The 27,944-nt window shown below is 43.6% G+C and overlaps 1 protein-coding gene across 4 annotated transcripts; it reads right to left on the bottom strand.

Moving 5' to 3' along the window:
* Window positions 1-26,802, bottom strand: atxn7l1 (ataxin 7-like 1). 4 transcript variants are annotated; one of them, XM_053414671.1, is made up of 12 exons: window positions 26,647-26,802; window positions 26,060-26,128; window positions 19,946-20,050; window positions 13,132-13,336; window positions 12,594-12,997; window positions 10,654-10,736; window positions 8,875-9,080; window positions 7,722-7,935; window positions 6,772-6,893; window positions 5,272-5,787; window positions 4,468-4,717; window positions 1-3,826 (listed from the first exon to the last, which is right to left on the bottom strand). In XM_053414671.1, exons 1-12 carry the CDS (start codon window positions 26,741-26,743, stop codon window positions 3,809-3,811), a joined length of 2,289 nt encoding a protein of 762 aa, XP_053270646.1. In that variant the 5' UTR covers window positions 26,744-26,802; the 3' UTR covers window positions 1-3,808. The 4 variants fall into 4 exon arrangements, with proteins under 4 accessions (XP_053270646.1, XP_053270649.1, XP_053270648.1 ...); XM_053414674.1 differs by lacking the exon at window positions 26,060-26,128 and adding an exon at window positions 13,901-14,016 and having other exon boundaries at window positions 26,647-26,679; XM_053414673.1 differs by lacking the exon at window positions 26,647-26,802 and adding an exon at window positions 13,901-14,016 and having other exon boundaries at window positions 26,060-26,087.
* Window positions 26,803-27,944: the final 1,142 nt, after the last annotated feature.

Genomic DNA, 27,944 nt, shown 5'->3' with positions numbered 1-27,944 from the left:
CAGAGGGATTTTCTTTCAAATTAAAAAAGCAGCATCCACTTCAAATCATTTAATAAAAGCTCGGATATAAGACCATTTTTTTTTACAGCAATTGTTAAACTGTCTTGATGGGATTTTTTTATTTCTGATCCGACTGCACTGAGACTGAATACCCCCCCCTCCCCCCCCGAAATGATACAAAAGCATTTTACATTCACCACAATTTGGATCAGATACAATAAAAATAAAAAACATTGGTTGGTTTCGGGGCCAACTCACCAAGAATAATCTGTTCATCTTCTTTCACTGTAGTTGCCAGAGACACTTTAAAAAATATATATAGATTCTTTTAATATATATCTCAAATATTAATATAAATAGAGGTTGTTTAAAGACCTGGGCTTTATAAAAAAGTGCAAAAAAAAAAGAAAAAAAAAAGGGGGGGAAGGTTTATAAAGGACCTGTTAACACCTCCACAGAATTCAACAGCAAAGGAAAAATACAACTGCTCCGAAATAAACATCCACGAGCTTCATTTTGAATTTTAGCTGCAACAAAGAGTAACTTCTCACTTCCGTTACCATCATCGCTAAGACACGGCGGCATTTCCCAAAATCATCTTAGCACAGAGATTATCATCGTCATCTTTGATCTGTAGATACTCCTGATAGGAATATACTGAGCTGGAAAAAAATCAAACAAGATTTTCTGGTAAAGCAACGTGAACCCGTTATACACTAGTGTATCTGATGGTCTGTATCGTAAGTTTGTCGACATAAACGCGTGTGAGCACGGCAGGTGGTAACAGGCCTCGAAACAGAGAGAAAAGTGAAAACACTACATGTTATTATACGCCGCAAGTACCCAGATAAACCATGTGTATCTACATTGAAACAAAGACCACAGAGCAGTAACCACTGAACTAGGAGCTGCTACTCCTTTAAAGGACAATATTGAAGTATTGTTTTGAAATTTGGAAGAAAGATAAAAAAAAAACAGGAATGTTAAAACTACTAACAACTGCCTGGTTTTGCAAATTTTTATAATTTGCGTACATCAGGTGCACCTTGTGTTCTGGGATGTATCCATTAGAAATAAGAAGAAGTGGTTGTTTAGAAGCATAGAAGACGTGTCCATTGACATTTTGGACCATCAAATCTATATCACAGGGCGTGAGGATCCAAAAATGATCGAGTCTTGAATGAAATTGAAATTGCATTCAGTCGCTAACTTTGGGAAACGGGACTCTCGGACTATTTGACATCTGGTGCCGCCACATTTCACATTTATAGATGGTTGCATATAAATAAATTGTCTTAACATTCTTTAGTCAGCTTTAAAGAGCTAAATAGGCGTAAATATCCTGATCTGGACATCGGGACCGGGCATGACTTTGTGCCTCGGGGAAGGATGGACATTTTGTGACGTTGGCCATTTTGTCTGTATAAATTCTGACTTCCATTGTGGTCCGTTCCACTAAATGCACGGGCAAACACAAAATAACTGAGTGTGATTCTTAACCTGTGAAATAAATAATCAACCATATACGACCACCTGTAATAACGGGACTAAAATACTTTGGTCTTGCTACAACTGTCTCCACGATTTAATCTGCTGACAAACACTTTGTCCCAACCTACATACTAATTCTACATAGGTTTTTAAGTATATGGTGTATACTTATACACCATATACATAGATTAGAGTAGGTTCAAAACAGAGTATGTGAAAATTTTAAAGCACATCGTATGGAGGAGGGTTTCACAACAGCAATAATGTAAATACATTTTTGAAGAACTCAGTATTTAATCTTTGGAGAAAATGTGTTGTCTTGTTAGTCTATAACACTTAATATTTGGATTTCTTGCAAACTAACAGCAATCACAGCACATTATAATGTTTAGGAAGCGATGTGTACTGTATACAATTAGTATGGAGTTGGGACACGGCAGATGAGTTGTGGATGAGATCTACACGAGTGGAGATTGAACTCAGATTGTTCTTGTCAGACAACATGACAGTAGTTAGTAGAATTTGCCTGAATTAAATAGTTTGAAGTTTGTTCCAATGACTATATAAAAAGATGGACGACATGAATCGCCCCCTGGTGGCTTGCTTGAGCATATGTCATAAATCCTTCCTCATGCAAGTAGATAGGGCTGTGGGCAAAACTAGAAATTCAAAGAACACGTCAAATAATATGTTTCATAGATGATTTCTATGATTTTTGTTTTTTTCATACTGATGTATAAAGGGTTAAATATTTCGGTGATGATGCTATGAAAAAGGGTGAAGCGTAATGATTGACAGCTAAGACTGACGAGGCTGTGCATCGGCAGATCCTTGATACTGCGCAGACTCTGGCTCCAAAGGCACAAGATGGCAGCGTCCGTGTCCAGGATATTTTGGCTTAATATCTTGACAAAGGGAGGAGGAGGAGACGTGACGTCCATCTTTATATACAGTACAATCTATTTGACTGACCAACAAAGCTACAAGGAAATGAGATGAATTGAAGCCACAGTTTAAGCTCACATCCGGCCGTGTGCGATATCGATTAGGATCTATTTCAGAACTTGCTAATTCTTTGAAGGTTTTCAGAAACCAGACCAATTTAAATATCATTAAACACAGAACAAGGAGGGAAAATACTCCCTCTTTTAGCTCATATTTAGTTAAAGGGGACAATTATTAATAAATACAAAAATAACAGATATGTACACATTTTCAACAGTAAGAACGATCATAATACTTTCAACATTTCTTCAAAACGCCTTTGCTTAAAAATATCTCTGTAGCTCCAACCCTCAACGGTCAGTTAGAAAACAGACATTTAGGTACATAAATTATCATACAAAAAGAAACAACAAAAACAAATATCCAACACCGTGGTAATAATTCCTTTTTTTGGTGCAAGTCCTGACACACAGACAGGAGTTTGTGTTTCTTGCAACATTTAAAGTAGAACTGAGAATAAAAAAAGAAAACAACAAATTAAATGTCTTCCTATGTTGAAATTACAATGCTTGGTTGGTAACGCAGACAGGGTTGTTTTTCTTTCCTCCATTGTGCGGACAGGTCCTGGTGTGGCACTGCTGGGGACTGCTCTGGAGTCAGCGAAGAGGGAAGCGAGGGCAGATAAGTGCACTTTGAACTCGGGCATGCTGGGATGGATGGGGAACAAGGGGGCACAACGTTAAGAGGTTGAAAGATGAAGAAAGACAGAGAGAAAGTTGATAAGGAAAAGGAGGAAAAGAGGAGGAAAGGGTGAGGGGGGGAGGCAGGTGGGGTAGCTGAAGTCAGAGTCCTACAGTCGACGTGTCGATAGGTCCTTTAACCATTTAACTCCACAAAACAATCACACACCTCTTTCCTTGTCCGCTGACTGAACACAGCAACCGGGATCATGTACACAACAACCAGAAAATGAAGTCTCATCGTTTTTTTTAAATGCTTTCCCAAAGATTGTACAGTGGTGCTGAGATTAACAATGCCGTAAAACGCTGAGAGGCAAATTCCCTTTTCAGAGGAAACGTTTTTTGGATTCCAATATCTTGTTCTGAAAATACCACGACCACAGTGATGTGCGGCAGCTGTCCATCAAAAAAGATCCATAGTGAAAACGGAGAGTGGAAGTTATCTGCCAGACCGATCGTGGGCAAAAGATTCCAAAGTCCCGAACTGAACGGTCATTGGGTAAACAGGGTTGACATCGCCGAGAAGAAGCAGTCTGATCGGTGAGGTCAGTGGAAGAGTGGCGAGGTCAAAGGTCACTAGCGGTGGTGGCCTCCACAGCTGCACAACATTCTGTCCGTGACACAGGTTCCTGTCAGTGATGTAACTTGGCCTGTAGACAGAGCAGGACAGAGATATATTAACTGTCATTTAGTGTCGTTATATATAAAGCACCTTTCATAACAGCCGCTTCCCAAAGAGGACCAAAAAAAACAACACAAAAAACTGTAGTTTAAACCTTAATAAAACATCATTTAAACTTACCTAAAGTAATGGCTAAAGAAAAAGATTAAATAAAATAGCTAATAGCTGTAAAACAATTACATAAAAGCCAAATGAATTACAGCAGTGCAGCTCATAGATTGTATATAAAGATGGACGACACGTCTTCATTTCCACCCACTATCCAGAATAGGAGCTAATATATCCCAATAACAAAAGCTGTCATCTTGCACATTTGGAGCCAGAGTCTGCACAGCAGCGATCAGGGATGGAGAGAAAAAAAACAGAGAAAACTTTTTACTTTGACCAATATCCAATCCACTAACACGGAGGAGGTGGTGTTCATCACCTATACAGCAGCCAACCACCAGGTGGCGATCGAGACAATTTGGCTTCACTTTAGGAGAGCTGTGATGTCGTCCATCTTTATATACAGTCTATGATAGAGGTTCACAGAGCTGTTAGCATGGCTGCCTCTTGTCCACGTCTCGTCTTGATGTTTCAGATTTGAATTGGATTCTTTCGGTCTACCTGTCTTGGAGATTCTGGCCCTGACGCCAGTATCCCACCGATGTCGTTTCCTTTCCCAAAGAGGCTCTCGAGTCCGCCCGGCTTGCTCAGCTTGCTGGCCTTCCCTCTGTACGAGCCTGGACTCCTCCTCTTCCTCCCCTCGACTCCTCCGGCATAAGCCAGGGGTCCAGGAGGGGGGGCCAGGGGCTGATGAGTCGTGGAGGCGAGCTCCCCAGATGAGTAGGGTACACTGCTGGTGCCAACGCTGAGACTAGAAAGAACCAGAAAAATGCAATTGATGACATGCAGAAAGCTCCACCTCGGCCTTCACTGTACACTAAGATATATTTAGGTGTGGATTAAAATCCTCGCAGCAGATTTTACTCTGCCGTATATTTCAGAGTGAAAGCCAAACACCTGTCATCGCAGCCTTTGCACTGCTGGCACTGTCCTCGCCGTTTACACGCTACTGTACTTTTAATGAACCGATGCTCTCATCTGTTCCTCCGCATGCTGCACTGTGTCATGTGCCAGGCCCATGTTGTGTTGGTTTTAACCATGGTTACAATCAAAGCTGATACAATTTAAACAGAGCTTTTATTTGAGTCCATTGTATTCAAGCGTGTTCTCCTGTGTGTGTAATCTGGATTGGTGATCAGATTGTACTCAGTATCTTCTCAAGGGAAAAAACTTCTGGAAAAAAGGGGAATTTTTGAAAGCAGAAATCCTGTCATTCAATCCTCCATAGAAAGATGAACGTTTCAACTCGTCCAACGTGATAAAATCAATTTGCTACACTCTCAAATTTAACAGAGCGTGACCCACCTGCTCTGCGAGTTGAGGCTTTGAGACACGTCAGATTTCGATAGCCAGTCATCTCCGCTGCGCCAAAGCCCGCTCCCCCCGCGCCCGAGTCCCCTTCTCCTGGCCGAGGAGGGAGCAGCCCCCCGTGAGCCTTGCGGTGTCGTGTGGTGGCTGCTGCCATTCCTCTTGTGATTATCCACAGTCAAAATCAGTGAAGAAGGAGACGAAAGGGAGGAGGAAAAGTACGAAGAGTTCTTTCTCCTCTTACATCCTGCTGCGGAGTCAGTGTCTGTGTCTTTGGATGGCCGGCTGGTTCTGTGGGTGCCGTTACTGGCTTTACCCGGTGAAGAGATGGGGGCGTGGTCTTGTGCCGCGGCCTCTTGGATGCTGACGACTCCGGCCGTGGCCGTGGACTGAGGGAAGGTGGCGGTGTAGGAGGGAGAGTCTGAGGGGGAGGTGATGGAGGAGCTGTGCTGTGACGTGACTGAGGAAGGACATGAGGAGGAGAGGAGGCCGTCAGCGGCCAGAGGCATCTTCCTGCAACACACAGGAACATTTAAATCAATAAGTGTGTCACATCCACTGGACTATCATTTTCTGCTTGCATAAATTGAGGAATTTAGCATAGCAGCTTTAGAGCATGCACTGAACTCATTTTTCTGAAATGTTCCAAAGGGGCTGTATGTGAGAACGAAAACGTCTGAGTGAGCTGCTGAAGACATATTTTCGGATATTTTACTATGAGTCGGCAGGAAAAGTGAGAATACGGCCCAGATTTCGAACATGGGGTGAAACTGGAAGAAAACGAATATCTCAGGATCATACATGAAGAGGACGCAGATGATGAGATCAACTTGGAAAGGCAGTGCAATTTAAGAGCTGTTGGTTATAGGGGCCGACGCTGGTGTTGATTTTCTGTAAACAAAAACATGTGATTCCCGCAGTAGAATTTACACATCACGTCCTGCCTCCTGCATGTTCTACCAATGCGCCCTCAGCTGAATGTTACACACATTTTCCGGCTGTTGTGAACGCTTCTGGCAAGGACAATCTCCTGCTGTGTTCCTCACATGTGAAAGGCAAACTCAAGAAAATGGCCAGACCCAATTTTAAATACTTTCTCCATCAATCTTCTTATTCTCTCATCAATGCTTACACAAAGGCCCATTATCCTGTTCTCTTTTTGTATTTGCGATGTTTCTCTTGGCTGCCTTTTAACCTTAAATTAACTGGCTTTTTGTTTTACATGACAATAAAAAATAAAACTTCCAGTCTATCCAGCAATCAATAGTTTTATTTACCCTCATAAAAAGATATCTCTTCTTCTCATACTTACACCTGCTCACACTCTCTCAAGGTGAGTTTATCCGTCTGATTAGCGTTTCTTTAGGGACTCGGAAAAACAGCAAGATATCCCCACACCTACTCCTGTGTGTATAATCTAGAGGTGCACTAACACATTCTTTATAATGAAACAGCTCTACCCCAGATCGCCCGGCGTGCAGGTTTCTGTACACTCACCTCCACATCTGTGCGTTGAGGTGCTTCTCCACCATGCTCTGGAGCGCCTGCCTCATCCGGTCCCACCGCCTGTCGAACACGTAATGGCCCCGTCCCATGAGCCTGCTGCTGAATACGCAAAGCTGCAGGGAGGGGGGGCAAGAGTGGCAGGAAGTGGGAGGATGATGGAGAGAGGGAGAGAAGGAGAGAGAGAGAGAGAGAGAGAGAGAGAGAGAGAGAGAGAGAGAGAGAGAGAGAGAGAGAGAGAGAGAGAGGAAGTAAGGTGAGGAGTGGAGAGCAGAAAAAGGAGGAGAGAAGCAGGGATGTGAGATACAGGAAGTGATGGGCAGAAGCAAGTGCGGTGGAGAGAGGTATCAAATGACAGAGGAGAAAAAAGAGATGAGTAAGAATTTGTTTGGGATTATTACAGATAGATATAGAAGATTATCTTCCACAGAAAAGGTTAAAATCTTCTTTAGAAGATCAGAAATGTAGAAAAATAGGTCAAACGAGGCATTCCCTTTAAGCTGAGATAATGAGATTAGGATAAGGACCTTTTAACTGAAAACTTGCCAAAACATAAATAGGACAGTGAGCAGCTAAAACATTTGATTTCATTGGTTCAGTGAAAATATGATGTGTAATATATGATTAAACTAATTGTAGAATACATAACAAAATACTGAGCTTTAAACGTGATGGTTGACAGCTTTTCTAAACATTTGGACACAACCAACAAATGTAAGTTTTCTCTTGTGAAATCTCTCCTTTAAAAAGGCAACATATAGATTAACTGAAGTTTGAGCCCAAACCCTTTTTGCAATAAAACACCGGATAAGAGCTACAGCTGCAGCAGAACACATTAACATGAATAAATCATTTCTCTGTTTAACAGTGAAAAAAATACTTAATTTTTAACGCCCTGGGGGTTATGGACAATGAAAATGTCTGTTAGTAGTTGTGGTTTGTACCCCTAAAGGCTGTGGGTGGTGATGGGAGTAGTGAAAGGCAGGTCTGTCAGCGTCCTCTGGAGTCTCGGCCTCTCCCTCGTCGCTGGAAAGGCGACCGCCGTCTCCCGCTGTCGCCACCCAGCTGAGAGGGGACGGCTCGGGGTTAGGGGCCGGGGCGGGCACCGGTGCTGGGGGCAGAGGGGTGGAAGTGTAGGTGGTGGAGCCGCCTGGAGCCCTGGAGTGGATATATTAGAAAGATAGATGGGTGAATAACAAAAAGAGAAGTGTTGGGCAAGGGGTAAAGAGGAAGGAAATGAGCGAGCCAGAAAATCAAAGCAAGGGGAGGGACAGAGGAAGACTGAACTTGAGATGAAGGGGAGGGAGGAGGGAGTGACAAGTGAAGACGAAGAGAGGGAAGGACAGATGCAAGGAGAGAAGGGAGATGAGAGTAAACAGAAGGGAAGTGAAAGAGGGAAAAGATTGATGGGAAAGAGGACAGAGATCAGGGGAGGAAGGATGAATTAAAAGAAAAGCGTAAGAGAAGGAGAAGAAGAGAAAAGCGAGATTGAAGGGCAGAGTGGAGGGGAAAGAGAGAACGAAAGATAAAATGACAGAAAACCCTTTACAGATAAACAAGAGCTGGAGGCGTATCCGCTCTGACACCAGTCATCAGTGTCATTCTAACGTTTGTCACAGCAAGAAAAAAAACAAATAACTTCCTTTTTCAAACATAGGAAATGAGTTTCTCATAACGCTGTGACACGGGCAGATCTGACATCCTCCTACTGGTGTCTCTCCTTCCTCATACTCTTGTTTACAGCTCCCCCTGGTGGAGGAAAACATGTAAGGACCCTGGCTCCATCCTCGGTCGTCCAGTGGGACCTTCTGGGAAATAAACTAACTTTCGTCCAGAAAATGTTGCTTTTCCTTACAAAAAGTGATTCATTTTTAACACAATCAAATGGAAAACTTTCAGAAAAATTATGAAATGGTCATATAGTAATTTGATTTTGTTTTGAAATAACATCACCTAAATTAAATCCAGGCAGATGGTTTTTAAAGATATATACAACTCTGCTATGATTTTATTACTGTATTTAATGTCAGAATTAATAACATTTAAGGTGAATCGTGAATATGAATGTGTGTGTTTGTGTCGGCCTGTGGTTCCTACCTGGGTATGTGTGCATTCGCCAGTCGCAGCTTCAGCGTGGACAGCGGCCGTCCGTTCGGGCAGTGAGGCTTGCTGGGACTCTCCTGCGCTGCGTCTCTTTCTTTCTCCTTCTCCCCCTCCTTCGCTCGCCCCTTGTGCTCGGCCAGGAGGATGTCGAAGTTTTGCCTCCGGCCGGGGACGGCTCGGCGGTGGGTCAGGGAGTGAGTCTGAAACGGAAAAAAAAACGAAATTTCATTCTTCTGCTTCTGCTGGAATCATTGCTCTGGATGATCACTGTGCCGTGCTGCGTTCACAAGTAAATATTGCCTGTGCATGGTCAGCTTGTCTACCCTTCCAGCGACTTTGGAAGGTAACCAGCCATCAAACATTTGGTTTTCCAAACATTTGGTTTAACACAGAGTGTCTAAGGCCGCTGGAATCACATGTTGATCAGCAGGTAGTATGGTTAATGGAAAGAAAAATGCTTTTGAGGGCCGGGGGCTCTTTAAGATGCATCTTATATTGCAAGTGAGACCACATCTGCAAAGTAAAAACTGTGCTGACGTCGGCTCCTTGAGACTTAAGAGGGACATTTAATCAAGGACTCAGCTGCTACTGTGAAACCACTGAGAGAACTTACAACGCACATCCTCTCTTTGTGAGAGAATGAGAGAATCATGAAAATCAGCCACTGACAGAGCAGATGGATGAAGCGATGCATCCTCATATTTAAAAATAACTCTATCCAAAGTTTGATCAAAACTGAAACTAATAATACTTCAACCACTGAACCTCTCAGTTTTTAAATTGATGTCTGTGTGTATTTTACAGCGGTGTGAGACTGCTCAAATCTACAAGCGACAGGTTGGACTTAATGGTCCAAAAGTTTGGGATTTCTTTATTGTTTTATTTAGTCAGTTGCTGAAAATAGTAACATTATGAAAAGTTGAATTTCATGTTATTCATTAGAGCGTATACATCCGCCAACATCCAACAGTTCGCTAAAAGAAACCACGTTTAAGTCAGTAAGCTATTGGCCTATGATCCATGAATTAAACTTACAAGTTTTGTTAAACTCTGTTAGCATGGACTGTCAATTTTTATGGAGACAAGAAATTGGGCGAACAAAATCACTACTTTAGCTCAAACTGAATAATAAGGGTACATTTGCTCCAATTGCTGTATTGCTCAGACATCCATTCCCTCAGTATAAAAGTTAAGACACCTCTTTACTAACAGAGGTTTGAGTCATTTTCTAAATCAGGAGCTTGAAATCATGGTTGTCATCGGGACAACCATAAGAAACAATAATAATTAAAACGCACTAATTACACAGAGTAGAGATGCACAAGTTATTCTCACCAACCTCTCCCCAAAAAACATCCCCACACTCGTCGGATGCATCTTTAATTACTTAATAACCACTTTGAAGTGTTTAGTGAAGCTAACTGAAGGTAATTAAAGGGGGCAGTAAAATTGAGCTAGAAAGATGTTGTAGCCTCGTCCAACATCTATAATTACCTCACCAAGGGAAATGCAGGCTCTGTGATAGTTCAGCCCTAACGGAGGAATATGTGTCACGTGCAGGAGACAGACAGGGAGGAGGACGGGGTCTGAGCTGCAGTAGAGACGTTAGCGCGCCCTTTAATATCATTACTATCATAAACAAACAAAGCTGCTTTCCCGGTGAGAAGGCCCTGAGGCAGGAAGCAGGAAGAAGGGTCACAGACTATCATTGTCTCCACGGAGGTGGAGAGCGTGAACAATCTTTTCTTTGTGTGTGCGTTGGTTTTGCGTTACCTTGCAGGTGAGCGAGCGTGTGCAGGACCGCTTCGTCTCCGGGTCCTGGACTCCACAGTGCTTGTTAGGATCAAACACTCTCCCTGTAAGACACACACAGATTGCAAAGGCGAATATTAAGTTAATGCAACAGATGTCCACGAATATATTTTATGCTGCCATAATTAAGATTTTTCACACCAGATATGGATCAAGGGGCTACATGCGGAGCATTGGAAATGCCTCTGATGCTGCCTGAAATGCCACGTTGGGTATTGGTGAGTATACATTCCAATCCAATATGTCTGACAAGTACTGTTTTTAGAGTAAACAAACATAATCTCATTTTGAATAGATGCGAAATAATGAATATATTGATTATTTTTAACTTTATAGTACCTGCAAATAATTTCACGTCCTGGGTCAAGTGATAAATGTCAAATCTAATTTAAATCTTTCAAACCAATTGTCTAAGCAGTAATACATGGCACACTTTGTTATTGCACAAAAACAAGTAAGACAGCAGCAACCCCCAGTCAGCAGGTTATCTTTAACAGTGTTGCTGTCACAGGGCTGTAATCTTGCGCTGGCCTTTGCTATAATCCCTGTAATCTTTCTGTGTTTGCAGTAAGAGACGACTGCTCCGACGGACACCGGTCGGCAGACGCACACATCAAATGAGCGAGCTCTTAGATGTAGGAGAAACTTATAGTGTCCCTGAAAAGTTCCAAAACAAGCTTTAGAATGGAAGTCGAGAAAAAGAGAGAGAGGGGAAAACAGAGAGTGTGAGGGTGGGGGGTGATGAGAAGGAAGAGAGAAGAAGAAACTGATGAGTGAGAAACACGACCACGACGAGCGGTGAGAGACAGCCAGAAAAAGGGAAGAGGAGACGGCAGTGTGTGAAAGAAGAAAAAAAGAGAATCAGGACAGAGTATGAGTGTGTGAGAGAGAGAGAGAGAGAGAGAAAAGAGGAGGAGGTCGAGGCAGGAGGTGGAGAGAGTGAGAGGATGATCAAATAGAGAGATGGGAGGAGGCGGGGTGAACATCTCTCAAGAAGACGAGCAGCTTTTCGGCAGTGGGAGCTCGTGAGTAAGAGGGTGTAAATCAGAAGCTTTGAGTGCAGCGAGTCGCGGCCGAGCGGCGAGACGAGGAGGGGAAGAGGAGGATAAGAAGAGGAAGAGCTGGATTGAGAGACATCCACACCCTGAGGCGCTCATCACAAACCTACGTAGCTTCATTCCTATGCATATTTATAAATCCCTCACTTCGAGATGACTACTAGGTTGACTCATCTTCCTACTAATTCCACAAGCGTCTGTCTGTTGTTCATCTAATCAGCTTCACACGCCATGGGAATATTAAATATTTAATTTGTTGCTCTTTGGACTCACTAATGACAAGGAGCAATTCGGAAATAGCGCCGCAATATTAACACAGGCAAGAGAAATGCCCACTCCAAACAGCAGCTCACTCGCTAGTTGATGTTTAATTTGGGATTTGAGGTTAGGCTGACACGGTAAACAGAGGACAGAGTGGAGAAAGGTCAGGGGAAGAGAATAAAGAGAACAAGAGAAAGAAAAATATCTAAAATTACAGCAAGGCATCTCTACCGCTTAAAAACAAACTCACTCCGGCACCATCCTCTCTGCAGCCAAACATTAAGACTGGAGGCTCTCCAGGGATTATAGTGTGATGGTAAATAGGGAAAGTGTGTGTATTTTTTGTGTATACGGCTTATGAAAGGAATTTAAGTAGCAAAGGTAGAAACATTCACCTCTTCTTGCACATTAATGCAAGTGGATTAATAGTTATTTTAAAGTCGTGTGACGGACCTGTAGGGTCAAGATCATTAAAACACAGACAGGAAAAAATTAATAAATTATAAAGTGTTGTCATACTGCTCCCATTTCCAAGCAGCAGAGGATTGTGGGTGCATCGGGTCATACATTCTCAGCACTAACCGGAGAGTCTTTTGTGCGACTTGGAGGGGGTCTTAGTCCCATTCTGCTGCTTCTTATCCAGCGCCGATGTTGATGATGATGATGATGATGCTAAGGCGGCAGCTCGGTGAGAGAGCAAAGGTGCTGGGGAGGGTTTTCGATCCGGCTGGGAGGGAGAGGGTGTAGACGACGGCCGCTTGTCCAGGGGCGAGCGTGCCGGACTGGGCCGCCGGTCCAGAGAGGATGGGGGCGTGGTGGAGCGTGGCGTGGGCGGCCCGCCGGCGCCTCGACCATTCGTGAGCTTTTCACTGGAGCGCTGGGAGGCAGAGGGAATGAGGGAGGAGGCGGTGAGGCGCACGTGTGAAGACGAGTCGGCCCGGCTGAGGCAGGGCATCTTCTCCAAGGTTACGACAGGAAGGGAGACGCTGCAGAGAAGAAAGAAGAGAAGAAAAGAAGAGGAAGATGATGTAAAAAGAGTCGGATGACTAAATAAACGCTTCAGGGGCAGAGTGAAGTCTTTTATCACACCACATATTTATTTATTTTTTTTAAACCGCACCATGTCTTGTTCCGAGCTCCCTTTGGTGGATAGACGGCGAGTGGCGCCTTGCTGAAGCGGGAGTGAGGGTAGTCCTTGGGGACCCTGAAAGGCAGCGAGACTCCAGGACTGGGACTGGGAGCCACAGCGGGGGCCACTGCCGGCCCTTTGGGCTTCATCGGGACCAGGGGACTCCTGGAGGGGACAGGGGAGCTGTGGCGCTTCTCTGAAACAGGGAATGAAGACAAAGTTGTTTGAGGTCACACACACACACACACACAAAAAAAGCAACACACACACACACTTAACAGATCAAGACACTCAGATGCAAATACAAATCCAGATCTAGTTCATTTAAATGTAGTTTCATGACAGGACTGTTGGGCCTTGGAAGAGGTACGGGCTCTTTGAGTGCTATACTACTTCTGAATGTATAGCAGTGTGGTATTTTGTGTTCAATGCTTAGGTGCCAGATGGTTTTGTTGTAACACGGTATAAAGCAAACTTGTTCCAGAACTTTTTTTATGCAAAAGATAAAAGGGAAAGTAGTATTTACAAATCAATTAAGTCCCCGACAACATCTGAAGTGTCCCTGTGTGATAAACTCTGCCACGCTGGTACCGTGTGAAGTTCAAATTAGAGCCAACAGTTATAAATACCTTTTGACCTAGATCTGATCAGAGTGTGAGGAGGGTAAGAAGGCCGAGACTCGGAGGGGGAACGTCGCGGGCAGTAATCACAAGGCTGTGAGGCAGAAAGTAGAGAGGAGGGGGGAGGAGCTCACACTTACGGTTTTTGCTATGCATGTCTTTGCGGGAGCGGGGTGGGTAGGGAAATGGTAGGGGGGTGTGGTCCAGGACTTTCTGTCTCTCTGTCTGTCTCACAGGGAAACTACTCCCCAGCTACCTGAGTTGAAACAGAGGGATGAAGAACGTCATAAAAAAAAGAGAGGAGGAGGTACACACACACACACACACACACACACACACACACACACACACACACACACACACACACACACACACACACACACACACACACACACACACACACACACACACACACACACACACACACACACACACACACACACACACACACACACACACACACACACACACAGTGACACGGGATTTTGGGCTGCTAATGACGGAGTATTCAAATTAGGTGGTGTGTCATGTTGCGTTTGCACTTCCAAAATAACATTGCAGGGCTTATGGGCGTCTTGCTTTAACCAGAGTGTAAACAATCATCATCTGCACAATCTAGCTGAAAGGAAATTTGGTGAAGAGCAAATGTTGGGATGAGACCAATCGGTGCGGCTCGCTGGATTTCCAGTCTGCTGATAAAAAGTGGAATAATAATAAAGCCCCCACCAACGTTTTCATGAGGCCACATATCAGGAAACATAAACAGCGATATCGATGTTTTTACATATATTATCGGTTGGGGGTCTAGACTAGTACAGTATCGATTTTATAGTTGTGTACATGTGTATATATATATATATATATACACATATACAAACAACTACACCTGGGTGCAAATGGACAGCTGCACAGAGTCATGATAACACAGACTAAAGCAAATATTTAAAGCCCCAGTGTCCACAAACATTTTTTTTCAGTTGCTACCTTAAAATAACAGATAGTGTGTGTGATTTGAGCCAAGGTCAAGTTAAAACAACTCCCTGAACCAACCACACAAACACACACACACGCGCACAGTGGGGCAAACTAAAACGCAGAAAGCACATCCGTATTTGTTGATAATAAAATGCTACACTAGTGAACAATCAGTGGAAGCATAAGGTATTATAATGAAAGTGTGTGTGTGTGTGTGTGTGTGTGTGTGTGTGTGTGTGTGTGTCACAATGCAGTACCTGTACAACCCTGTTAATGAGTGTAGTAGTAGCAGTCTGCTCACACAAGGCTGATCAGACAGGACGAACTGACTGACAGACTGTGTGTTTGCTCTCGGGTGCGTAAGTGCACAGCAACTTGCGCTGCAGGTGACGCGGGGAGAGTGTGCGAGTGTGCAATTTGTGTGCAAAGTGCGTGTATGTGTTGAGGAGATTATCCACTGCATGCAAAACTGTAACATACTATATCTTCAAGCTCAAGATAGAGGCTTTATGTGCAGTGATATCTGGGCAATGCAGAGTCTGCATGTATCTGTGGGCAGTATGTATATATATTTATATATAAAACCTATGCAAGAGAGCTTAATTTGCATATGGGAGCATGTGCGGCAGGTGTGTAAATAGGCCAGAGGAAGCAGAGCACGAGGGAGGCAGCTGTATTCACAGTAGCAGGATCAAAGTCCGGAGCCCCGTTCGCAGGTATGCGGCTACAACAAGGCGACTTGCACACGTTAAAATCACACTGTGGATATGCACGATTTTAGGCAACTCAAAATGTACAGCAAAATGAAGGTGTGCAGTAGAAACAGGCTGGTAAAATGCACATGTGTACAGTTTCTATTCAGCTTTTTCTTACTCAGTCCTGCAGGATAAGGGAAATAATAAATATAAAGAAATGTGATATTACAAGAGAAACACACCCTGTGCTTGTGACTTTGTGCATCTAACTTGACCTGCTATCAAATTAATAATGTTGAAATAAATAAATCAGCCAAAAGACAGTTTATATTCCTGCTAAGGGATTCATCCATTTCCAAATAGCAAATATATTTGTGCAGTGAGACATAATGAAAGATGAACTTATTTGTCTGACAGATATATTGTGTGTTTAAATCAGATGTCCTCCCGTGAGTGAGGGGCTAGCGGTGAGCTAACTGATCTGATTTACAATACATGGCCGGGTGCCCAGGCAAGGTCACTAAGCCACTCAGCCACAAGGGCACTCTCACTACTAAGCTCTCCTGTCTGCCTGTCGTTATGGCAATGCTGAGAGCCCAGCTGGATGCCAATTGGCCGCTGACTCATCCTGCGGGCGGAGCTGTCGCCTGATGAGGAAGCCGAGGCGCTCGGCGCTCAGCTGGGTTTGTTTACATTGAGAGGGCAGCGGGGGACGAGACGGAGAAACGTGAAGAAACGTCTGTGAAGAGCCACAGACACGCTGCTTCTCTATAGGCACACAGTCTAAACAAAAAAAGAGCCAGCAGGGGAATATCAGTATAGAATGAAAGCATGGGTATTCTAGTATAAGTACTGCTGAAAACATGAGGGGGGTAATATACTTCAGGCCTTAACTAGGGTCTCTTAAGGAAAGGTTAAGGATTTTCTAAGTTGAGCCAACATTAACAGTAACTTCATTAATTTCAAGTGTCTCACAATGAGAGGAAATAAGCAATAAAATGCAAGACTGTTTTTTACGGAAGTTCTATGTGTAATTGTACAGTGACAATAAAGGCTTTTTGATTCTATTCTAAAGCAAGCAACAACCATGCGTGTCAAACACAGGGACACAAATCCAGTGGATCCTGAGAACCAGAGTATCTCTCTGACACAAAAAACAGATTGCCTCTCCGTAAACCTGTTCAGTTCTCCGATACAGGCTCAGTAGCCAAGCTATCAACTATTACCCATATAATGTTCTTCTTCAGTATGTGTGTACAATTTAAAGAGTAAAGAAACCACCTCTGATGTACAAAAAAAGCAGCTGACATTTTAATGGGCCCAACCCTCAGCTTATGGCTCACACACAACCGCGCCGCAATAACACAACAGAGGACTGAGCAACACCACAGCACCCCAAGCCAAGAAGAACTTCTGCTGTTTAACAGCCATCACATGAAACAAACGACATTGGTGGAAACTGAGGAATTTCATTGACCTGCCTCAGACCTCAATTAATCCACCATCGCAGAGCAAAGTGGGAACAGAGACAGTCACTCCCACCACCAGCAGCAACATGAACCTTTCATCATGCGCTCCACTTGCTCACACACAGCGGGCCACCGGCGAGGGAGAGGTTCGAGGGGACACACACACTGAGATGAGAGAACTGGGAGGAACACACTCGCATATCTGAACATGCCACAGAGGGACGATTTACCCAAACAGAGACGACTGTCGCATAAATATCCAATCATTATTTGTACATATTCAAGTTTGTGTTCAGGGAAGGAAACAGCCAAACAAATTAACTAAACCGCCAGTCATACTAGCCCTTAAAAAAGAAACTGCACACATATAATATGTAACAATTCTTCATTCAAAATGTCTTAAAACGATGAGAGCAATGTTGTATATTTTGTTGACTTGTGTACTGACATTATTAAGGCTTTTTACCAGTGGACAAGTGTCTGTCCACCCCGGGGTGGACCCAGAACTCGCTGGAGGGACTATATATCCCGTGTGGCCAGGGACGCCTGGGGATCCCCCAGAAGGAGCTGGAGAGTGTGGCTAAGGAGAGGGATGTCTGGGATACTATACTTAGTTGGTGACCTCCACAACCCGGGCACGGATATATGGAAGACAATGGATGGATATGAAAAGATGTTTTAAAATACCAATGTGAACTCATTGGGAAAATGTCTTTAGAACATTCTGCTCCGTCTGTTCTGAGGCTTAAAGTTCTGCCAAAATCAAGTTCTTTCCACATTCTGTTTTTACTAACTCATTGCAGAAAGTATGGCACTAACACTGCCACCATGAGGGATTCATTTAATATCCTACTGGGGCCACTTATGCTAAGAATATACATAAGGATAGATTTCAATAAACAAATCCCTTAAATGGAGCAAGTCTCTGAAGTATGAAATAGATTAAATCACATTTTCTTTACGATATCAAAAGGTATTAAATAATAATAATAAGGCTTGCTTTAGGTGATGTCCTTTCTCTCTTCTTCACATGCAGCAAACTGGCCGTGCATAACTAGTGAACCACTTCCCCCTAAGGGATCCCACCCCCCTCTGTGTGTGTGTCTGTGTGAGCATGTTCACGTATTTCTGTGTATGTAAAGCCCCAGTGGTGATTTCATGCACAGGTCAAGCATGAAACCAGCCCCCTCCCAACCGCCTCCCATGATGGATATGCACACAAATGCCAATACAAGGCCAGGGCAATGAATAAGAACACTACTCAGGGTCGCCACATTTCAAGGAGACTCCCCAGTAGGGAACAATGGCATCGTGCTCGTGAGGATACAACGGTGACATTATGCGACAATGGGAGGAAATGCAAACAGCAGAGTAAGAATAACTTAACAGGGGCACTTCCCCGGAGGAGCATTTTTCATGTCATGACAAAGAGTAGTTGGGTGTATGAAGATCTAAATTTAAGTCAATGAATCGATTGTATTAATGGGATAGTGACTTCCGGGTCACTGGTTGATCGTACACATAAATAATATGACTCGAATCCACAACCTTTTGACCAGTCAGCAGGTGACTTCGCTGGTCCACTAAAAATTAAAGCGGCCTGAGGTTGTTAATAAAAAAAAAATTCAGGGGAGCTTCCCCACTCCTTAATGTGAATTTGCATGTGTGCGTTATGGACCTGTTGTTACCTGACTGTCTTTGTGTCAGCCAGCGCAAAATGCTGCCAACAAAAGGGAGAGTTTCGGGGGGGGGGGGCAAGAGCAGGGACAAAACAACAGGGGCTGCCAAGAGTTTTAGCGTGTGTGTGTGTGTGTGTAAGTGAGAGAGACAATGCCACTGACCTCTTTCTGCTGAGAAACAGAAAGTGAGAATGTGTGTGCATACCACTCCTCTGGCCTCTCTGCTCTCTGGCAGAAGCAGCATGCGTGTGTGTGTGTGTGTCTGTGGTGTGTAAGGCTTGGTGTTTGTGTGTTGTGTTCATTAAGCACGACCACGTGTCCCCCCCCCCCCTCCCAACAGACGGCTCAGGCTGGTGCACGTGTCGCCAACAGCAGGAAGCAGCGGCTAGTGGGCAGATGCGAGCGCGCTCAGTGGAGCCACAGTCAAAAACAAACAAAGAGGTGGATGGACTGGGTGAAGGACCAATCACAGCCTGGTTCTGCTCCTCTACTGAATACTGCCTTGTTTTCAAACATTTGCCTTTCCAAAAATCCCAAATTTGATTAGTCTGAATCTGGACATCTCAAATTAGATCATTAAGTTTTTGAGTCTACATGGCAACACATGACAATTTATGAAATGGCGAGCAAACATGTGTAAGGATTGTAACAGTATATCATACATGTGTTAGAGACTTTTCAACAACTTTCTTTCCCGGAAATTAAACGTAAAACATGTAACATGGGCCACTTGGGGTTTCTCTATAAAAGGTAACAAAAGCCCAATTTTATGACCTAGCGAAGCAGCACGGGATCATGGGAGTTGATGTCTTTACCGCTGCTGCAAATGACAATCCACCTCACGCAACTCACATGCAAATCATGTTCATTACGCAGAAAGTGTAAATTAATCCTTGCATACTAAATCTTTATTTCTAGGGTAATTTTCAACCCTGAGTAAGATCTAGTGCCTTCGCAGCCAGGGCTTTAACATGCAAGTGTATATTTGACTTTTGTTTGTTTGAGGCACTTTCAAGAGTCCACGATCTGCTTAAAAATAAAACTCGGCCTGTATTCAAAGCACACACTTATTTACTGGATAAAAAGGGCCTGAGAACAAGGCTACATCCAGTCGATTATCTTGTAAATTATTTAGTGTTTTTCAGCTGTTGTCCGCCTGCGGGGTATTTGGGGGCGTAACCGTGCTGTGCATGTTCATGTGGAGGCTCAGGAGTTCAGGTGCCTTTCAGGGATAGATAATTTTTTTTTTGTATAGATCAAAGGGAGCCACCTTGTTTGCACTGTTCCTCTGAGCTACAGTTGAAGACACCACAAGGTATGTGTGTGTGTGTGTGTGAGTGCCTGAGGGGGAACTGTGTGTGTCTTACCATAGTGTGTGAGTATGCCCTGAGGAGTGACCACCTTATTGCAGACGTGGCACACAACAAGAGTAAAATCCTCCAGTGCTGGAAACTGGCTGTCGACGAGCATTTCTGAAACGAACACAGAGAGAGGAGACCAGGATTTAGACCAAACAGACGAGAGACACAAACACAGGTCGAAGATTATCAGAGATGAATACGTTATCATTTCACCAAAACTGGGATGTTTCCCTTGTAACAGCACAAACTACTCAGGAGTACTTCAGGAGAGCCATAATGGATTATTCACTTTACTATCAGGATTTTACAGCTTAAGGCTGCAAATAAGTATTATTTTCATTATTTATCAGTTTTTACTAATTTATTGATTGATTGCTCCTCAAAATGTCATAAAGGTTCGAAAAAAAATAAAGAAATGACAGTTTAATTATAACCAAATCAAAACCGGTTAACACCTCACACTTTTACCAAAGAATCAGGAGAAACCAAAACAATGCATCAAATCAAGTTTGGCGTGGGCTTTTTCCATGTGATCTGGCTTCCACTTACGGTAGTTGGAGATGTGTGAATGTCTCTGTATTTTGGCCCCAGGGCCTAGTACACCCCACAGCACTTAAAACAATAAGCACTTATAGATTAAATTGTAATCTATACCATCGGTAAATCTTCTTAAACAAACACTACTAGTTATACAGTGTGCTCACAGACATGCAACGTCCAATGGAAAACAGCGAGTATCACTTTCAGCTAAGCTTTGAGAACCGGATCTCCCTGCACCCAAACAAGCTTTGCTGACAGAAATCACAGCACGTATTAACACAGGGCTTCAGCCGGGGGGGGGAGGTGGGATGTGGGTGAAGGCTCTTGAGGAGGATCTGTTGGTCTCTGACAGGGTAGCGGTGCGTGTCGTCGTGACCTTGCATCACTGGAAAGCAGAGGAGACCATGCAGTGCTCATGCCTGTCCATGAGAGAGAGTGTGTGTGTGGGTGTGTAGGCGGCATGTGTGTGCTGTTGAACGTGATGTTTGAAAGCGTGTGTGTGTGTGTGTGTGTGTGTGTGTAAAATGTCAGACCCGGTCTCATCCTCATACATGAAGTCTTCAAGGCCACAAACCTATTGAGCCTGTCAAAATCACTGGTGGGTATAATTCATGACTTAAGAGTTAAGACTGACTCAAGCTCACTGGTTTCCAGCGTGTTTGTGATATCGACCATGACTTGCCCACGGGAAAAAATACAGAAAGACAATTTCCTCGACAGCCAATGGGATTGGAGTCAATGCCCTTTTTTTGCTGTTTCTCTAACCTAAAAAAAAAATGCATATACCCAGGAATTTTTGTGTAAAATAGGCATGATACGACTAAATCTGATTAAAACTGCAAAAGAAAAAAAAAAGGTCAGTTCCTGAGCTGCAGCACAGAAGTACTTAACGCTGAGATGCTTGGCCAGGTTCACCATGTCAATATGGAAGGAGATTATTTCTTTCTCACATTCTGGGGACATCATTTCTTGAAAGCCGCAGTTCAAACTCTCGGATTCTCGTGTTTGCTGAGAAGAAACAGCTTTTTTTTCTTTTCCTGCAGTGTTTGTCTTTGTGGCTTGCCTGAAAAGCGGTTTGATCAGGGCTGTGATAATAATACAGACACAAATGAACAGGTGTGGCTATGTTAAGCTGCTGACGGGTTTTTAGGCAGTAAGGATTAATAACTCTGTAACGAGACATTGGAAACACACCCTGAGTTAGTTTCATTTCAAAAAGCTGAGCGGCATCACCGCAGTTTGCGTCTTTCCTGTCGTCGCTGCAAGAGGATACGAGCACATGTTCCTCATAATAAATCATTGACAAAAAATGCGATGGGAAATTTTTGCTGGCAAAGGATTCCCTCTAAAAGTTTACAGCAACAGAAAATGACTTTAGTGGGAGAACTGAAAAAAGGGTATAATTTCCTCTGCTTCTGCCAAGTCAAGTGAGAACAAAGTGTGTAGCCTATTTCTGCAGCCTGAAGTGTACAAGCCAACTACCAGCATCTGCCAAATGACTGACAAGCCAGAAAATGAACTACAAAAACAATCGCTCACTGGTGAAGAGCACGTTTGGAGCCACTTAAACAATATATCATTGGACACTGATTACATTACAAGTAGCTCAACTTCCCATCGGTGAATGAGTGTTTGGATAGACACTTAATCAAAAAAGATCTGGAAGCAGCGACGATCCACCACAGTTCAAAGTAACAAATGCATCATCAGTTTAGGAGATTTATAGGTGATAGGTATCACTCTTTAATAATCATTGTGCTAAACAGCTACAGGAGGGTATGGGCCTCAGCTGCAGCTTCAACTGAAGTTATTCTATAAAGAAACACGCCAGGAAGAGTAAACAAGCTTATCAGCGATATCTGGCAGCTTCTCTCGCAGAACCCAGGCAACAAACTCTACTAGAAACATACCAGACTGTTGTTTATTACAAAGAAGCCCGAGATAAACATCTGACGGAAACTTTGAGAATTCAAAATGGTTCTTGGATCTTGTATGAAGATCACTTTCAGAGAGCTGGACCTTGGGTAGACCCGTAAAAAAATTTTTTTTTAAATAAGCTAGGTCAAATAGGTGTAAAGACGACATGTTGCAAAGAGAAAGGGAACCAAAGTGCTGTGATATTTTAGGAATAATTATAATTTACACCTGCTCCTCAAAAAGAAATACCTAAAAAGTTGAAATACTCACTGCTATAAACAGTTTAATGTTATCAAAGGTTTTTCCTTGTAAAAATGATTTCATGGTCACAATCCCCTGATTTACATGAAGTGGTTTTGAGTGAATATAAAAGTCAGACTCATAAAAGTGATTAATAAATAGTCAGATCACTGACATTGAAACTAGAATTATAATCTAACATCTTCGACAAATGAACATTTCAGTCTCTACGCAAATTCAATCAATCCCTGTGAATCGTGTAGAACCTTCCAATGTTGTCCAACTTGAATGCAATTCGACCAATCATTGTAGTTTGCTGTCAGTAGTTTGCTGAGCCACACACGTGCACGTCAACAAACCCAATTCATCGTTTATGGTTGTGAAGACGCAGACACGAAGATTCCTCACTCACCCACACAAACAAATGCTGCTTAAGACCAAACCAAGACAATTCCTTGTTGTGCGCCGAAGCGAAGGTTAATTGTTTTGTTCCGCATATAAAACGACTTTGCAGTGGAGCACAAGCACAAAAAAGGAAAGTCAACATTTTACTACCACAAAATCCACCTAGAGAATGAAACACTTGTTGCATCCAGACCGATTGCAGGTGCTGAAAGAATCAAGGTGAGCTGCATTGAATTTTCACGATTCGGACAATACTTAGGTTTTGGATTTTTTTTAAGGCTGGACCAATTCGTTTGCAGATTTCCTGAATTCGATGGTTGACATGGTAATGTGGCTAATTTTAGCTCCAGCCATTTTCATGCAGACAGCGGCACCCAATTAACTAAATGACTAATTTTCAGCAGTCTGCTGCTGGATAACAAGAGATGTTTCCAATCCTCATGGGAGTGAACAGCAACAGGAGCTGCCAGCAGCACTGTACAGTCGCCTGCACTGGGTGGCCCGGTCCCTCGTGATGCATCCAGCAGATCAGTGCATTCCTCCTCCCAGCACATGTGTCCACGCTGTCGTGTACTTTACCTGTTTTAAATAATACACTTGCAAAATATATACATCCAGATAATCCCTGAATCAACACCATAATCCCTAACATATCAGGAGCCCTTCAGTTATCGCCCTGGGGACTTAACATACAAATAGCAGCACTGCCTATTTCGAGTGATATGATGACAGCCGCTGACACTCACGTCGGGCTAAGTTGCTGTCGGTTGTCATCATCTCTGCTGAGTGTGTACGTATGTGAGAGTGAGACAGACGAGAGACACAGATACCGATCGTGACCTGCACCACACAACCCGCACTGAGGCGTCCAGAGAGTAAAACATGTGGTAGTGAATCCCACTAGTTTGTGCTACATTCAGATAATGTAACGTTTAAAGCCTTTGAGAAGTGTTTACCTGTGGGTTAATCAGGCTGTGTGTGTGTGTTTGTGAGGGTGTGTGTGTTTATGTGAGGGTGTTTGTGTGCATATCACTCTCAGCAGGCCTGAGTGTCATGTTACCGGTAGTTCAGCAATTCTGGAAACGCTGCTCCAGTTCTGCTGTGAGAGAGGAAGACGAGGCATGCAAGTGGGTGTGTGTCTGTGTGTGTGTGTGGGTTGGGGGGGTGACGGCTGGAATTTGACCAGTGAGAGTGAGAAGAGTTTCCCCAACTCTCTATGCGTGTGTGTGTACGTGTGTGTGCGCCTACGAGGGCTGGAGCACGCTCGCTCTAACTTTTCGGGGATGACTCAAGCGTGTTAGCGTGCAGCGCGTGCTCCTGTGGGTATTTATACGCGCTGAGTTGTGGAGGAACTCCTCGGGCTCTCTCCCCGAGGGGAGGCAGCGCTGGTTGAGGGTGTTAGCACCCACTCACTGTGCTGGAGCAGCCCTCCCCCCACACACACAAACACTTCCATACATTACGAACTATATTTTAGAACAACAACCCAGAGTGCAGCTGCGACACATAATGAATAAGACGTGTGACAAGCTGGATACCAAGCTAACACTCATGTATCAACATACCCATCAACACAAGCACGTCTAGTTCCCTACTCTACTGATAATGAACCACTTATATAAATATAATAACTCTGACACAGCGCTCGGCTTCACAAACACAGCAGTCTAACTGCCTGACTGTTTGACTGAGAGGCTGTTGTTTTTAAACAAACACACAACTGAAGATAAATCAAGATGCTGAAACAACACTACAACCGTTGAAGTCTTGGTTTTTATTTGTACCTCACAGTTGTTGCATTAAAGCCTTTCTTATTAAATCTGTGTTGTTGGTTTGTTCATTTTTCGGCAGGAGTACGCAAAAAACTACTGAACTGTTTTCCACGAAACTTGGTGGAAGGGCCAAGAAACAACAAATACAATTTTGGCGCAGATCTGGACAAAGGGGCACATCCAGTCATTTTTTTCCCACTTTCTAAACCATTGTGAGAAAGGGCTTTTTTACATTTCCCCCCGTTTCCCAGTGAAAGTAATTCAAGTAACTCATGGATCTGTCAAGTTTAGGAAACTGATGTCTATGACTGATATTTGCCACCTTTCCCGGAGCATGCGTGCCAAATGCTGGAAGACAGGAAACAGTGTTGACCGTAAATGATCTGTCAGATGTGAATTGAAAGTGAAAGTAAAAAAATGTCAGAAACTACCTGATACTATTACTAAATACTATGTTTGCTTTTGGTAGCTAGCTGAATTTTGTTTGTGGATTGTTGGTTGAATCTGAAATAGGGCTGGGCGATAAAACAATATCAATCATTGTGGCAAAAATAATCTTAATCAATAGTAATACCTCACACGCTATCTACTGTGTGGGGAGCAAAAAATCAACCTTTAGACTTAAGATGTCTCCAAACTTAAAATCAGTCTTTAAAGTTAACAGAAATAACGACGCTGACCATAAGGGATGTGCAACATGTCACCTCTTTGGTGTTAAGTCAAAATAAAAGGCTGTGCAATATGTCACAGTCCAGATATGTTGTCATTGTCAGCAGATATGTATGTGAATGCAAGTATTACAGGCCAAAGTGTGAGAGATTATATTGTATTTTATGTGCAACTTTATGAGGCAAATTTTCCCCCTGGGGACACTAAAGTATATCTTATCTCACCTAAATACAATAATAAACATTTCCCCTGATTATTATCGATGTCAACTGATATGACCATCTGTTATCTTGATAAGAATTATGGGGCTCATGGCCCACATCTGAACTAAAATACGTTTCCCTTTCAAAATGGGAAATCATTGATACTTTTTACAGTTTTCTTCACTGACATTTTGGAAATTGAAAGAATAAGTTTAAATTTAGTACAAGATGCATGCTGCTACAAGGGAGCTGCTCAGAACCAATACAAATATCCTGCACGTGAACCAGCAGCACCAGCAGCACCAGCAGGACCAGCAGCACCACCCCCCTGTCACCCTGGACCCGCCAGTTGTGTCCCAGTGTAACTTCCTCACCTGGTTGGCGGAGCGGAGCAGCTTCTCTGAGGCGGGGGGGCTCTTCGTCTCTGTTGTTGAGGATCGAGTCTGCGTGCGAGGGGGGGGGAGCAAAAACAAAAACATCCGCTTTACAAACACCGAGCAGCGGCCACAACAACAAAAAACAACAACAACAACTTTGGGGGCCACGCGTGGAGCCATGTTGGGTCTGAAGGGGGGCGGGGGACTGGCTACACGCTTAGCATTAGCTCTGCTAGCCTCTGCCTGTGTGTGTGCGTGTGGCTGGATCCAGTGGAGCTGTCAGGGCTAACTAACTTGCAGCAGGGCACGGAGGAGGCGAACGCGACCGCGGACGGTGTCGGTGGTGTCAGCCGGGTCTGTGCTGCGGCGGCTGCAGCCCGTTAACCGGGAACAGTCGGTGATATTTGTGACAGTTACTTTGACGCTGCCTGTTCGTGCGTCTGTAGGCGGAGGAGGAGCCGCGCCACTCAACTCAATCACAGACAGTTGTCGGTCCACGCACTTCCCCGACACTTTGTCCGCCACAACAACAACAACAACAAAAACAACAACAACAACAGCAACAACGGCGGCGGTGAACTTACTGACAACGACACGTGAAGCAGCAGCGCCGACGAACGAGGACCAGGGCTCGCACAGGAAGCTGTCCGGACTCGGTGTCGGGCGATCCAGTGTCGCCATTGCTCTTCTTCCTTCTTGTTGCTTCGCTCGGAGCCGTCCTCTCTCTCTCTCTCTCACCCTCCCTCTCTCTCTCACCCTCCCTCTCTCTCTCTCCCGCACGCGAAAAACGAAAGAACGAGACACGCTGACGTCGTTCTCGGTGAACTTCGGTACGGTTCGGCCACGCTCGGAGAGTTGAGGGGTTGTTGAGTCTCAGAGGGAAAGTTCACTTTATTGATTATAGGACCCGAGCACTGACAGGCACTGACAGGCACTGACAGACAGTGAGGCCCTATTGAAATTGTAAGGATTATTATTTTTCAGGCAAATTAATTGGCTATTTAAGGGCTTTAACATTCTCAAACTCTTACCAAAATTCGCAGAAAATTTACTTTGGATTTATTTTCTGTTATTTTGTTAATTTTAATTTAATTTTTAATTTAAAATAAAATGAAGAAATTCAGGACCATGAGAGCAGCTTGCTAACTGTGCTGAGAGGAGACACAAGCAGATAAAGAACATATTGTAGGAAGATTGTTGGAGGCCGGATTATAATCATATTGTAAAGCTCTGGTGATGGAGGTTGTGGGTCAATGTCATAAATATTGTCTCTGAATGTTAAAATTTATGGATGTGTGTTGACGTTTCTAAAAGGCACTGATGATAATTATTATAAAACCTCTTCTCAGTTAAATCATATGCGGATAATACTTGAGCCTTGAGTCTGAGAGTGAAATGCTCCTTCCTACCTGAAAGTGAGATTCAGAGCTGGATGGCTGCTTTTATGTTACCTCAGATCAGGCACGTGCACAGACATTTTGGGGGGCAGGTGCTCAAACCCCCAAAAAATAATAATAATAAATAAATAAAAAACACAGTAGGATATTTTCAATTTATATATTAATTTTTGTTAACAAACTAGCTCAAATGACCAATTTGAATAAATAAATGAATAACAGGTAAAAACTGACAAAACCAGGCCATATTGAATAACCAAATAATATGTTAGGGTTAGGGTTTGTGATGTGATGGGCTCCTCTGGACCAGGTAGGGTTACTGATTATCCCTCATCTGTTTTACAAGTTGATGGCCTGATCCAATATAAACGAGAGCTGCTACCCTGAGCTGCTTGCTGCAGCTCCCTGTCCTTCTGCTTTTGGAGTCTATCTTTTCTTGGCATTATGCTGCAAATTAAAAAAATGAGATAAATCAATGTTGTGAG

Source organism: Pleuronectes platessa, chromosome 22 (genome assembly GCF_947347685.1).
Source record: "Pleuronectes platessa chromosome 22, fPlePla1.1, whole genome shotgun sequence".
NCBI classification, from domain to species: domain Eukaryota; kingdom Metazoa; phylum Chordata; class Actinopteri; order Pleuronectiformes; family Pleuronectidae; genus Pleuronectes; species Pleuronectes platessa.
This window is presented reverse-complemented; position numbering and strand designations above follow the sequence as displayed.